The following is a 15,413-nucleotide window of genomic DNA, read 5'->3' on the forward strand; positions in this document are numbered from 1 at the left end:
TACATAGCTTGGAAACCAAAGCCACTGATTTGTTCCAGGTCACTCCAAATCAATTACCGCAGTTTTTTTCTTTTATTTTAGTGTTTATTCTACCTCTTCTGTTTCATACTTTTATTTTCTACCTTTGGCTCTAGAATAGAACCTAAATGGGCTCATCTCCCATGTGAATCTCACAACAATTCCGTGAGGCAGGATAGGAGGAAGTGATTTGTGTTAGACTATACAGTGGGCCAAAGAACTAAGCAAGGATTTAAGGAAGTGTGTTTTGGCGATCTTGCCAAGTGGCTGGTTCCATATACTCACAATGCGGGCCCAGTTGTCTGAGTTAAGATGGCATCATAACCCGTGAAGTCCTTGTTACTGTTCTTATTGGAACAGCCTGATTTTCTGAAAATGATGTTGTGATCCCTGCAGTGGAATCCCTCATTCTCTGAGGCTGGGGAAAATGACTTCAGGGAGAGGGTGTTAAAAAGGGAGGAGACAGGGACACCCCCGCCCCCCCCCCCACCTTGGGAAGCACTTCAGCTAGGCAGTGGTTGAACTGCAGAGTGGGTGGAAGAGAGCACTGGATGCTCAAAAGCTGAGCAGAGGTTTGTGAGCACCGAGGGCATAACTGATAGGACTACACCTTAAACTCTTCTGGAACCATGCCTGATTAAAACTCAGCTTTTGAGGAAACAAGCTCCACGCTAGCCTTCATTTCTTAACTACAGCATTATTTTGTTTGTTTTGCACCTTTAGGTCTCCTTTTGTTCTCTGTAGCCTTAACATCTTCTTTTCTTATGAAACCAAAAGCACGCCAGCTATTTAATTCCAGATGCTCCTCCTAAATTTTCTATGAAGTTCACCTTTCGGTAGCCCATTATGTAAGTTGACACTCTCTCTACACAGAAGAGAACTAAGGGGCAAAGGCACTGCCCTCACCTTTCCTCTACCAGCGAAAGGGGGGGGCGGTTTGCTTGGCGCTCCCCCTCCCCAACTGCTCTGCCCTTCACAACATCCCCTACACCGGAGAGATTTGCAAAACGGCAGATCGCCAGGAAAGAGAAAAGCTCTCCCTCGGGCCTCCTCGATCCTCCCTCAGGACTGCTCCCTTCTCTCCCGGTGTGCGTGGCATCCTCTCTCCCCACCCCCGTGTGAAGGAACTTGGGAGGCGGCGCTGGGAGTCTGGCAGGGCGGGGACGAAGAAGCCCGCCCGATTCCCCTGCCTGCCCTGCCTCCCTCCCATCTCGCCTTGCCGAAAATTGAATGGAGAAGCAGAGCCTCCAAGCTTGCGTGGTCTTGCCGCCGCCTTGCACACCTCGGGGGCTCCAGCAACTCACGCCGCGTGAAGCTCCGTGAAAGTGCCGCTGGCCGCGGCTGCTTCTGGGCGAAGCGGGACGACACACACCCTCCACGCAGAGGCAGCATGTCTTCTTCGGTCAAACAAAGGAGTAACAAGGGCGGCGGCGGCGCCCCGTCCGAAAAGGGAGCCCATTCTAGCCACCCCGATGACGTGGCAAAGAAGCAGCAGCAGCAGCAGCAGCAGAATCCGGCCCACCCGAAGGGAAGCAAAGGAGGCTCTCCGTTTTCTGGAGGGGGCGGCCGATCCGCCTCCTTCTGCAGCCTAGGCAAGCTCTTGAACTTTTTCTTCGTCCTCGTCCTTTTGGCGTCGGCTGCGTTCGTGGGCTATTACGTCCATCACCTCTTGGAAGAAGTGAACCGACTGGGCGTCAGGCAGGAAGGCTTGGCCAGGCAGCGAGAAGAGCTGGCCCGCACCGTGGAAGGGACAGTGCAAAAGGTGAGGGGGAAATAATAAATACGACTCTCTCCCTTCCCCCGCTCCCCTGCCCCCACATTCTTAAAATCCCTCCGAGGCACTGAGGGGTGAGTGCTTGCCCGGGAATCTTGCCAAAGCCTCCGGTGAATCGGACGGCGCGTAGGTGCAACGAGAAAGAAGTGGAGAAAGTTGGTGGAAAATCTGCAGACGAGAAGAACGACTTGATTGCTCGAATGCGCACGCAGGCAGGGTCCCTTGCACAGGATTGCAGGATTAGCTCAGGCTGGCGTATCTATCTTCAAGCGGCCGCCTCCAGCCTGGAGCCCTCCAGAAGGGTTGAACTACAGCTCCCAGTATCCTCCCCCCACCCCTGCCAGCCGTGGTGCTGAGAGTTGTCCCAAGACCTTTGCAAGGTTCGAGCGAGCTGTTTTTAGGGCTTAATTCTATGCATTCTTATGCAGAAAAAAGTCCTACAGTTCCCAGCATGCCCTGCCAGAAAAAAGTTCTCTCCCCCCCCAGCATGGCTGGCTGGGGAATGCTGGGAGTTGTAGGCCTTTTTGGCTGTCAAAATTCGAATAAGAATGCACTCTAAGCATTTTTTTAAAACGTCTTTTGAGAATTTTTGGATGGAGCTTGGACTGTGTCCTTCCTCTGTCATACTTCCCTATTTTACAGTTCAGTTTGGAAGCTCATCCTCCTGACCCCAAGAACATGTTGCAGTTCCTCTCCACAGAGTAATTCAGAGAATTGGTCAGGTGGGAGCAAATATTTTGGCTAGCATTTGTGGAGAGGATGTTTGAACTGTTTGCCCTTGTCTGTTGGAGTTAACAAAGCAGTGAAAGCTTGTGTGTCTTTACACAGAAGTTAGCTCTGCTGTGTTCAGTGGGGCATACTCCCAAGGACACCAGCAGAAGCTTGCAGCCAAAGTTTTGGGTATCTTAAGAAGAGTAACAGCAAATAAGTAATTATAGGACAAAGATGATATCTGACAAAGTGGATTTGGCCCACAAAAGCTATATTTGTTAAACATATACCAAAATAAAAAATAAGGCATTTTCTACATGTGGAGTGAAGCTGCTTCTCCCCATCTCTATCCTGTGCGGTACCCATATTGCAGGCTTCATGCATAGTCAGATGTTGATTCATCATTGTCCTTCCACATGTGGGCTCAGTGAGCTACCTTCCAGAATCAGTGTTGGATCAGCAAGGCCAGGCAACTGCCAAGGGCCTATTCCTGCTGATCCCTAAGGCCTTCTGCTCATCGCCACTGCCAGCTGACTTCTGGAGAGCTGCACTGGCAGGAGATGGTGGCTGGCCCAGCTCAGCTGGAGCCATCCAGTCCAAATGTCTGGGCCCTTCCTCGGAGCCAGGCATCTGAGAAGACTTAGGAGCTTGTTCCTGTGCTGCAGGGGATCTCTCAGGACACTTCTCCTTAGGAGCAGCTGCAGAGCTAGCAGAGAATGGGCAGCAGCTCTAGTGAGAGTTGTCCTGGTACAGCACCTGCAGCATGCAGTTTCCTGGGGCGTCTTTGCAGGATCTGAAATGCCTGGCTCTGAGGAAGGACCCATTAAAGCCAGGTGTTTAGCAGTAGCTGGCAGTGAGAAGAGGGGTGGGTAGCAGCACAGGGGAGTGGAGGGCTCCAGGGGCAGGTATAAGGGGCTGCAGCAGGTGGGGCAAGCCACTGCGGGAGGGAGGGGGAGGAAGCAGCAAAGCAGGGAGTGGCCTTTATCAGCACCATGCCCAAGGACATCCAGATACGTGGCCCATCATCTGCCTTCTTTCTTCTGTCCAATACATATGTTACACACACACACCCTCTTGTAAAATGTGCATTTGACTACTTTGAAAAAAATCACAGTGGGTTTCTTTCAAAGCTGAAAAACTGGTCCGAGGGGGAGGTGGCTTCATGACATCACATGTTCTAGCCAGTCTGCTGGTTCCTGGAGTTATACTCAAGGAACTCTGGGAATCATGGGGATTATTGGAAAGCGATGCATGCAAGTTCTTGGCCAGTTCAGAAACAGCATTTCAGTGCTTGCTCAGTGCTGAGGAATACTGTGGACATTTTGCACTCAGTTTTAAACCAAACTCTGCAGCTATGCAATCTCCAAAAAGCAAGGTTTCTGCAACCGCATGTTGCACAACAAAGCCAAACAGCATATCTGTGGGCTACTGACTGCTGCAATTGCCACATTGTCTTCTTTAAATTATCTGAACCAATGGCATTGACCTGACCTGCCTGGTATTCTAGTCTGGAGTTTATGTGAGAGGTTTGCTATTTAGTTTGGCTAAGAATAGTTGGTGCAGCAAAACGTTGTTGAGGTTGGGTTGTGAAATAGAACAGCCATGGATCAAATCTTGCCTCTGCTATGAATTCACTAGCTAGCCTTTGGGGAATCACTCTCTTACAGCCCCCACCAGCAATATGGAGATAATAATACTGACCTACATTACATATTCGTTGTAAAGATTTCAACTAAATCACATTATATGAAGTGCTTTGAATATTCCAAAGTATGAATTCCAAATAGTGGTGTGGATCCAATGTTAGTCAAACTTAAATCAGAGCCTTTTCAATGGATGTAACCTAAGCAGAACTGACACTGAATATAGTCCATTGTTTTTGCTAGCTAGTGTGAAGATCGTTTTTGGATCATGCATTAAGTTAACACAGGTTGAAATCAAAGATCTGAAAGTCTGTGAACTCAGCTTAGTAGCTTTAAGCTTTAAAACGAATGAAGGACTGCTGAAATCTGGGCTTCATTCATGGTTCAACAGTGCTGCAGAGTTTTGAAATAAGATATTGGTTTATTTTGTGGCAGGCAGCACAGCTAAAAGTCATCCTGGGATGAGCTGCTATAATGTGAAAGGGGTATATAGATATGTCCCCCAGATTTGGTATGTTTCTGAGATTTAGTGTTCATCCAATATAATTCATTATAAAGTAAAACTAAAACTTTTTACATTTGGCTACTACTCCAACCCAAGAATGATTTTAGCACTGTCCTTAATACAAATCATTTATTCTGCCTTTCCCTTCTCCCTGTCCCTTTGCAATATTTTATTTCCCATGTGATATTTTCCGATACAGAAAATTTTACATTGAGATGCACATAACTGAATAACATCCTACTAATCTTGTCCCCATGTGCTGTCACTGATAATCGCTCATTGCTGTAGCAGAAGGGTTAACAACCTGATGCCATCTAATTGTTTTGAACAGGAATTTCTGTAATCTTAGAACATTGGCCATGCTGGCTGAAGCTGATAGGGACTGTACCTTAAAACATCTGGAGGGCACCAGCTCTCCCACCCCTGCCATAATACAGCTGTTGTAGTTTCCCCTTTTCAGTGTAACGTATCAAGCAAATGCTTCATTCAAGTAGAGATGTGGTGGAGAGATACTTGCAGTGGTCCATTGCACAAGGTCCATGGGGTTGTCAGAATAGCTCTGAGTCCACAAGTCTTTGCCTTAAGATAGGCAAATGAATTGTAAAGTTGAATGCTTTTTTCTAGTGGTGAGTAGACTTACTGAGAAGTAAAGCTGCATGCATTGCTGTAGCTCCAGTTACCTTTGTGGTCAAGCCCTAGTGATATAATCCAATGCATATTTAAACATCAAACAGGCCTAGGGCTCCCAGAAGGTTGGCAGGGGCATGCCTGGAGTGGTAAGATTTTTTTCTTTCTGAACATGAATAGGACTGTGCCATAAGGGTGTTTAGTATCAAAGTTAAAACAGTTTAAAGTAAATGGTTTAACTCTACAATTTAGTTAATTCCTGCTTAACTGATCTTCCTGGTTCATAAAACATCGTTGGCTGTGAAAGTGGATACTTAAAAATAATGCCTACCATATCTGCGTTCTGCAAAGTAATGTGCATGTAGAAGTTCATACTTCTAAGACTGATAGCACTCATGTTCCTAAGCTAATGTCTTGCTTCCTGCCAATGTAACATTTAAAAGATTAAGATAAAGAAAACTGCATGTTGTTCCAGTACACTAAATGGTACCATTATTGCATGTTATTGTTGCTTGTTAAAGGAAAGGCATTGGCCACAATCCATTGATGTACACACGGACACTTGAGAATAGCTTGCATAGCTGTGCAGAAAATAGGCAATCCAACAAATAATTCCAAATGGCTCAGCATGGATTTTATGTAGCATATTTATATCCTGCTTTTTCCTGCATGGAATTCACAATCGTCCTTCTTTTCATTTTATCATCACAACAAAGCCCTGTGAAGTAGGTTAGGCTGAGAGGAAGTGATTGGCCCCAAGTCACATGATGATCTATTAAGTAGATCCTGGATCATCTCAGTACCAGTCCAGTGCTCTAACCAGCACACCACACTAGGCCACAGCTTATTAACCATCCATGCTTAGAAATAGAGTTTAGTGTACTTAAGGGATGAGCATATATCAGTTTCTTTACTGGTATGATATTATTACGGCTCTTGCTGTATAATTTTTTGAGGCATGGTCAGTAGTTGGTGTGTATGTTCCATATTATCTTTGCAGCTTAGAACACAGACACCAATCCAAAAGTCAACCATGAAAATCTTAGTTGTCTTTCATTTTAAAATAAATAGATAAATTGCAAGCCCCTGGTGCTTACTGTGTTGGAGAAAAGGTTTGAAAATATGCAGCTAGTGTGCTTAGTTTGGATAAACCTCGAAAGAAGATATGAAGCTGCCTTATACCAAGTCAAACTATTTTTCTATCTAGTCAGATAGTAGCATCAATTCTCTAAGGACTTGGAAAAAAGAGTTCTTCCTCAGCCTTGTTACTTGATATTCTTGTACCGGAGATGCTTGATATTAAGTCTTATGCATGCAAAGCATGTTGCCTTCCTTTGGTCTCTGGGCCCCATTCCAGATTTTTGATGCTAGAATTTGTTTCCCCCATAAGCATAGCAGAAATAGAAAGGCTAAGCACCCAGAAGCTGCACACATGGAAAGCAAGCAAGGAGCTGCTGTCTAGTCTGTATTTCCTGGTGCATCAACATAGATGTGAATGTAGGGATAGGAAATATATTTAAGTGCTCGTGCTGCACACCTTTCCGATTCTGCTACTCATTTTCCCACCCTGCTTTATGGAACCTGTGACAAGAGGCATGTCAAGAGTTTACTTATACATGTATTTCCCTTTCAGGTCCAGTCTCTTCAGTCTGCATTTGGAGGTTTTGAACTGACACTGAAAAACACTCAGGAAAAGCAAGAAGTCACTAATAAAGCAGTTAGGCAAGGGGAAACTGAGATCAGTCGCATTGGTGAGGTTCTTCAGAAGCTACAAAATGAAATCCTGAAAGACCTGTCTGATGGTATTCATGTTGTCAAAGATGCCAGAGAACGAGATTTTACATCTCTAGAAAACACTGTTGAAGAAAGGTTAACAGAGTTGACGAAGTCTATAAATGACAATATTGCTGAATTCACTCATGTCCAGAAACAGAGCCAAGATGAAATCAATGAGGTAAAAACAAAGGTGGCTTTGCTTGGAGAAACAGAAATATATAAGGATGAACTCCAAGTGTTGAAAGGTATTGTTGATGAAATGCAAGCTTCCATGAGAGCTAAAGAGAAGACCATAGAGTCACTGCAAAGTACCATAGATTCAATGGAGTCTGATGTGTTGTCTGAAGTCAAAGAACTCATCAACCTCAAGCAGGAGCATGAAAGGTTCAAAGAAGCTGCAGATACAGAACATCTTTCCTTACAGGCTTTAGAGGAGAAAGTTCTAAAAGCAGAAGAGTCTGTGGCACATCTTCCAGATGAGTTTAAAAGACTCAAAGAAGAATTGGAACTCATCAGATCTTCTGGTAGTGTACAAGAAGGCAATGCACTTTCCAATGATATGATAGAAAATCTGCAAAAGAACAATGAAGAATTTCAATCCAGGCTTGAATCCATAGAAAGGAACCTTCAGACTTTGGTGTCACCCTCTACACAGCACACAGAAGAGATTGAATCTTCTCTGTCTCTCTATGAGAGCAAGCTAGCTACACTAGAAGAAAATCTAGGCTCTCTCCGTGGTACGTTGGAGAGTGATGTGCGTTCCGTCACTGATTCTGTAAGGGGTCTCAGTGAAGCTCAACTCTTAATATACAATGATGTTGATGAGCTAAGGAAAAGTGTGACTGACTTGCCAAACAATGCTGAAGCACTTGGTAATATCCAGAAACAAGTTCGTGCTTTGCTGGATCAAGAAAGGCCTCCAACAGACATTGGGCAGTCTAAAGATAACCTAGAAGAACTCTCGTCTATGAAAGATACCATTAATGAATTGCAATCTTCTTTTGGCCAGGTTGAATCTGACTTAAAAATGCTCAGAGCTGCAGTTGACAGTTTGGTTGATTATTCTGTGAAAATAGAGTCCAATGAGAATGATGTGCACTCGGTGAAGAGCTCATTAGATGATATACGGAATGACCTGGACAGGTTGTTTGTGAAAGTAGAAAATATACATGAAAGAGTTTAAGCATCTGGTACAATGCATCTTTAACTATTGAATTGCCAAAAGAGAGAGAGAGGGGGGGAGAGAGAGAGAAGAAAGAAAAGGGAAAAAAAGCTTTAATAGGTCAAAGAGTTTTTGTTGTTGCTGGTTGGCTTGGAACAAAGATTTGTTGATGCCTCTAGAACAATCATAATACTTTCTAGTTAGTCCCCCATTATTATTTTTTCAATTTCTGGGATAAAAATGTGTGTTTCTGCTGCTTAATCCATAGTGTATGGGTGGGGATGAGGGCACAATTTGTGATGGATATTTGACAGACTTGGGGGCTTCATTGTGCACCAGATGGACTATAAATTTGTTAGTTTGAACAAATACAGCTAGATTCACATGTCAGTTACTTCACACAGGTAATCTACTTCCTCCATTGAAATAAAGCGGCTGGTACATGCAAGAGTTCTAGGTACGTATCAAAGTGTGCATAGGGCTCTGCGTATGTGTGAGTAATATTGACAGTGATGACAAGCAAATTCTTATATAGAGAAGTATAGTGTAATAAAATTCAGGATTTTGGCTCTGTGATGAAACAACTCTGCAGCCCCCATATTAAATACTGCTATTCCATTGCAAAACCAAAGAACATGCTTCTTATACTGGTCATATAGAATAAAACTTGGCAATAACTCGTAGAACATAGCCATCAATCTAATTTTAACGGGATCATTACTATGTTATAGGCTGAATTTGTTTTCAGCTTTGATGCTCATTTCCTTATTACCTATATCTGAAGGAACTAAGCCAGGGAGATGAAACCTGCTAAATAAAAACATGCTATTTTGTTAAAACTGCCAAAAGGGGAGGGCTAAAAGATACAGAATGGTTTCCAAACAAAATTCTTTTAACATCTCCTGTGCAATGTGGCAAGGTATAATGGGCATCGCTATGAGATTTGTGCTAAGTGCCTGATCTTCTGTTGTTGACTTTGATGAAACAGAACTGGACCTCAGGCAGGGATTTAAAATAAACTTCAGAGGTGCATTTGTTGAAAAAATAAAGAGTATTAGGTAATATTCATTTTTAAAGAACCACTGAATCATGCAACTGCCTGGATTCTTGTTTACCTTCTTCAGAAAATATTTGCATTTTGGTCTTTCACTTTTTTTTCACTTAAATGTTTTAAAAGTTATCTAAGAATTGAAACAGACTTTTGAGGAATGCCTGTAAGAACCACCAGCACTAACTTCAACAAATTGTAACACTTACTTTCGGGGGGAAATACCATAGCAGTAAAGGTAAGATTGTCCTCAGGTAGGAGACAGAAAAGATGTCTGACTGTCTCAGAGGTTAGCGCCGGTGTGCATGTTCAGAAACTGCTGCCATGAGACCCTAACCATTAAAATCCAAGACAGATGCACTGCTTTGAAGTCAGTTATTACTTTTCTAAGCTGCTCCTCATGGACTTGCCTTTTATGAGTCTTGAACAACTGTATAGTTGACTGTGAAATCAATGTTTTTCCAATACCTGTAATGCCTAATAAACACTTGGCACCCTATTATACATTTTTGCAACTTATTATGGATGAAATCCTGCAACTTGGGAGGATATGGGGATAGAAATGAGCAAAGGAACAATATGGCCATGTTGTAAAGTGCATGCTAAGTATTAGCTCCAGGAGAACGGCCATTAGCAAGTCCTTGTGGGGGCAAGTCTGGGATTCACTCTGTGTCTGGCTCATTAAGTTTGATTCATTTCTGCATTACTTGAAATATCTTTTAAGCTGCATGAAAGTGTAATTAATGCATCTCTAAACATATTTGCTCTCAAAATAGGTATTTTAAAGCATTTGATCTTTCACGAACTACAAAAGCCAAAGGCTAACCAAGTGATGCTTTGTATATTAACTGAGGAGGTGAAGGTCAGATCAGTTGTACTGGTATTTGCAAAGATCAAATCCCTCAGCTGGAGCTTCCTTCTTGCAACTACTAGCTTCTTTCTAGGCCTGCCCAAGGCATTATGTGGCATTTGGGTCTTGTTAGATGAACCATTCTGCTGTCTCTGCATGTGCTTTGTTTGAGTCTTTCCTGTCAGACCATCTTACTGCATGCTTATTGGTCATGAAAATCCAGTTCTTTCCTATCACTACTTAGCCCTGAGGGTAGAGACAAACTGTTCATAGTTTTATACTTCATGAGAGAATTCCAGAGCTGAAATGGAATTTTGCTTAAATCCAGTATCTTGAGTTCCCAAACAGCCTTTCTTTGGGCTGCCAGGCAAGGCTTATTTGTAAACCTATGCAAGGATACATCTCAGAGTGGAACTTGTGATTTAAATCCCCCAATTTGAGCTCTAGTTATTGTGTTTCTATGTGGAAAGTGATTTTTACCATGGATTGACTTCTCTCCTAATGATTAGTTTCATGCACATATGTTGCCAGGTTTGATCCTTTGGGGCCTTCTAGCCCTTAGTCTATTTCCCACAGCCTTGGCTCGATGACACCAACAGAGGTTTTCTTCTTCAATTAATTGCCATGCAGGGAGTGATCTTCAAAGGTAATTGCAACTGGGGAGGGAAGAGTTTACCTCCTTCCTATAATAATTGCAAGAACCCCCTCAGATCCCCCATGTACAATCCTAAGTAAGCTTAGAAAACATATTTTGATTGTGGTCAATACAAGATCAAGTCTTATCTTTGATTCAGCTTCTTTGGGGGTGGATTCCCAAAGGCATCACAATGGAAAAAAGAAGTGCCTTCCCTACACTTCCAGCAAATACCCCACCCCTTACAAGTCAGCCAGCTTCAAAAAGAATCTCATGTATACTAGTAAAGTTCCAGCTCTTTTAAATGTCTACTAATGTTCCAGGTGCACAGAGACATACCCCACATTTGCTAAGAAAAGAATTGCATTTCCTTTCAAAACCATCTTGCTGAAACTGAAGAAGCAACTGTCTTTCTGAGGTTACAGTCCTATGCAAAGTGAGGAATAATCTCCTTTGAACACATTGTATTTCTGAGCAAACCCATGTGGGAGCTATCTGTAAATTCATTTTGAAAGAACAATGTTACCTTGTTTGCAATTAGTTAAGGTGCAGTTCTGTACCCCTTCACCTGAATGCAAGCCACACTGAACTCAGTAGTACATACACCTCAGGCATGGATGGGATTTGTTTAGAAAGATTTGCAACCATTAATGGGTTGGTACTGCTCTTTAGAAGGCCAGTTCACTGAAGATGAACTTCAAATACTTTGGCCACCTAATGAGAAAGGAGGACTCAATGGAGAAGAGCCTAATGCTGGGAACAATTGACAGGAAAAGAAGGGGACGGCAGAGAATGAGGTGGCTAGATGGAGTTGCTGAAGCAGTCGGTGTGAGCTTGAGTGGACTCCGGGGGATGGTGGAGGACAGGAAGGCCTGGAGGAATGTTGTCCATGGGGTCGCGATGGGTCGGACATGACTTCGCAACTAGCAACATCTCAGCAACACATATTCAGTCTGGCATGTATATAAACTTTGGGTCTACTTTCTGCTCTGATAACTACTTACAGATAATAAAACTCCTTGGCTTGATGCCATCCAGATATTTTGGAGTACAACTGCCATTATCCCAGACCATTTCCTGGCACCAATGCAGTATTTCTTCTCTCATTTTGGGCCCTGTGCAGGGGTGTGTTCAAATTCCTTGAATATGTTCAAGGAAGCAACTGGCCCTGGTCCATTCTGTGGCCCCACACACCTACTTGAAGGTAAAAAGAGAAACTTTGGGTAATAGGGCGGCATCAAAATGGAATTAAATAAATAACTACATGCTATCTGTTTAGCACAGTGACTTGGTTTGTCATTGCATTGTGGTTTGTTGCTATGCTTATGATTAATCCAGGGTTCACAACACAATAATGAACCATGGGTTCTTTTTCTGGTATGAGTTAACCCATAGTTAAACCACAGTTCAAGGCTCACACATAAGTACAATTCATGATTTACTCAGACTGAACTTGTACTCTGCTGCTCAGGCCAGTGTGTGGTTTAATTTGGTGAAATGGTTAATTGAACAGTTAAGGTCTGCCATCTAGTGGTAATATGTTGTAACAATTTAAAATTACATATAAAAACATAATTTTGCAAGGGACTACTAATGGAGATTTTTTTATTCATACCAAAGTTTGTATGCACTGTATATTGTCCGAACAGCAAGGTTTTATATTTATGTAGGTGCAAGTGTCCTCTCTCAGCCATTACTAATTTTGAAAGACAAAAATTTCTTTAAAAATGTCATTTAAACACTTATATACTAGACCTTTTCACTAGTGTATAAGCAGTCTGTTACATTTTTCCACTTTCTGACAGAGGAAAAGATGGCAATTTTCCAGTGCTGTGCATGGAAAGAAAAAGCAGTGAGTTCTCACAGCTAAGAAATGAATTGAGAAATGTGTTTGAAACCTTAGTGGAGCCTTTCTGAGCCTGGTCCTCTACGGATTAGGAATTAGCATCCCAAATGTTCCTCAGTGTATGTGGCTTCTGTACGCACACTGAAACGCAAGCAGGTGCTAGGATAAGGGTGCTACCTCTTTTCTGCTTCTGTTCATCTACCTTACATGGCCGCTGGGTAAACACAAAATTAAGCATATCAAGTTTTTCTTCCATTCATGCCCATGTCTGCTAAATGTTGCCTGCTAAATACCTGAGTGCCAGGAAATAAATCCATCCACCTCCTTTATGTTTTTCTATGTGTTTTAACTATGTTTTTAATGTATATTGTTTTATGGTTTTTGTTAACTCACCAGAGAGCCATTGAGGTGGTATAGAAATTATTTTTAAAAAAAAGTTTAGGAAGGCCCCATGTCTTCCTTGCCTTCTATTCACTAGATGTACTATGTCATAACTAAACCTCTCCCATTCATTGCATTAAGGAGGGTGTGATTAAAGTCAGCAAGTTGGACAATGGATTCTTTCGGGCAGGGCTAACGTGCCTCAAACAACTTCATGACAGGCAGAAGTGCAATCTAGAAATGCTCCCTGCCAGTGTTTGTGCTTTTTATGCTCGCAGTAATGCACTAGGCTTGGCCCATGGCATTGTGCTCTGGAGACAAAGGCCAAGAGGTGCTCAATCCCATTCCACCCACAGGAGCCAACCAGACGAGCACGTGAATCCTTTCAAATGTTGGCAATGGGGCAACATCTTCCACCACACCTGCGGGCAGCAGGGTGGCTTCATGGTGCAACACAGATTGAATGCACATTCACTTCTATAGTCCACAGTTCTACCCTCTAAAGTGGCCAGGTATCCTATTTTGCAGAGGATGGTCCTCTGTTGCAGAGAATTGGCAGAGGGTAATCCCCTGTGGATACTTGATGGGATGGCCACTCCAAGTCTTGTTTAACGTCGAAGGGGAGAGCTCAAGAGTTCTGGAAGTGCCACCCACAGCATCCAAACAACAGACTGAGCAGCACAAGAGGTCTTCTATTTTTTACTGAAATGGTAGGGATTATTTCTAAGTGAGCATTTATGCATCTAAATTTGCATATGCAATGCTGTGGCTTGTTGCTGTTGTTCTAACCCTCAGGAATGTAGAGGATGGAATGCTGGCTGGGGGCAAAGAGAAGTTGTATGTTTCACAACTGGAGTGATATGCAAGGCCATCTAAAGCTCCTTCACCCCTCAAGACTGTTAAGTGCAAGGCAGAAAAGGCTAGCGACTCCTATGTCAGTGCTGCTCCTTGCCCACAGCGGCTTTTATTCTGAGCTTTATAGGTGTTGTCTGTAGTGCAGAGCTCCACCCACAAAACAGGTTCACTACCATGGATGGTTCTTCTATTCACATAGGAGTCACTTGCTTCCCCTGGTCTTGAGTCTAAAAGTTAGTAGGCTGTATTTGCATTCACTGAACATTGTAGTTTGCCAATTAAAAATGCAGAAACATGCATGCCTTTGGAAAAGGTGTATACCAAAACATGTACTGTGGTAAATAATCAAACTGCATTATATTCAATGAAATTGCTTGCAAAATGCATATATTGACAAAATGGTACAAATAATACATATATTCTTTATATATCTTATGAACATTAATATACCACCTTATATGCAAAAACAGCCAACAAAGAGGTGCACAATAATTTAAAACAAGCTCATTAAAAATAGGGTACAATCCTGTGACCTTGCAGCATTTTATCTCCCTATCTGTTCAACCTGTGCATGGAACAGGAAAAAGGAGTAAATATTGGCAAAACCATGAAATGGGTTGATTCCATAAAGGCTTTTACAAGAGCCGAAGACAGGACATTATGGAGGGTATTAATTCACAGGGTCACTCGAAGCCAATTATGACTTGATGGCATGTCACAACAAATCAGAATGACTGCATAGCCTCCAAAGATACAGAAGTTGCCCATCCTGACATAAAGAAATCAGGATTTGCTATTGTAAGGTAACTCCACCTGTGATTAATTAGAGCAGCTGTGCTAATTGTTGCAGCCCCTTAACTAGTCTACCAGCGGGGGGGGGGGTGCTATATATTTTCTCTTAGGTGGGATAACCCTGTGCACAGACCTGTAGGGCACATCACAATAAATGGGTTGCCTTTATGTAACTTTATGAGTACACAATGGTGCAAGCTCTAATAGTACCCAGACAGCAGCTCTTGGGTTAGGCAGAAATTCAACAGGTGTAGTTTTGCCCATCATTGTGTCCTTATATCTAGGACAGCTCTATCAACTTAATTTCACACAGGCTTTCTACTGTGAAAGGCACATACCTTCCTGCCAGTGGGGTAGAATGGGGTGGGGAGAGGAGGGCAGGGCAGGAAGAGAAAAAGCTCTGGCAACCTTACTAATAATGCATATACATTCTTTAAAACCACATAGTATATACATAATTTAACAAAATAATGAAGAGATGTAGAGCAAGAATGGAATGTTTACAGCAAAATGGCATCAAAAGTTCACTCTGAATTAACAAATGAATTCCAAGGAAATCGCAATATGCTTATTATGTTTTCTGTCCTGTCTCATAACTTAGGGTTTCATTCCACCACAGACCAAAGTGGTATGGATAAGGAAAAAGTTCTCCACTGCAATTTTGTATATTTATGTCTAGCTCAGAGGAAAAAAATCCTCCTAATGCTGACCTAGTTAGAATAACCCACCCTTTGTCATTATGGCGGAATGGCAGAGTGGGTGGAAATGACTAACACTTCAATCAGAAGAGT

The 15,413-nt window shown here is 42.7% G+C and overlaps 1 protein-coding gene across 1 annotated transcript; it reads left to right on the forward strand.

Annotated features, from left to right (window-relative positions):
* Nucleotides 1-1,226: 1,226 nt before the first annotated feature.
* On the forward strand, nucleotides 1,227-9,763 carry CKAP4 (cytoskeleton associated protein 4). Its single transcript, XM_044441305.1, has 2 exons — nucleotides 1,227-1,780; nucleotides 6,912-9,763. Exons 1-2 carry the CDS (start codon nucleotides 1,409-1,411, stop codon nucleotides 8,235-8,237), a joined length of 1,698 nt encoding a protein of 565 aa, XP_044297240.1. The 5' UTR covers nucleotides 1,227-1,408; the 3' UTR covers nucleotides 8,238-9,763.
* Nucleotides 9,764-15,413: the final 5,650 nt, after the last annotated feature.

Source organism: Varanus komodoensis, unplaced genomic scaffold (genome assembly GCF_004798865.1).
Source record: "Varanus komodoensis strain SLA01 unplaced genomic scaffold, ASM479886v1 scaffold39, whole genome shotgun sequence".
Taxonomy (NCBI): Eukaryota; Metazoa; Chordata; class Lepidosauria; order Squamata; family Varanidae; genus Varanus; species Varanus komodoensis.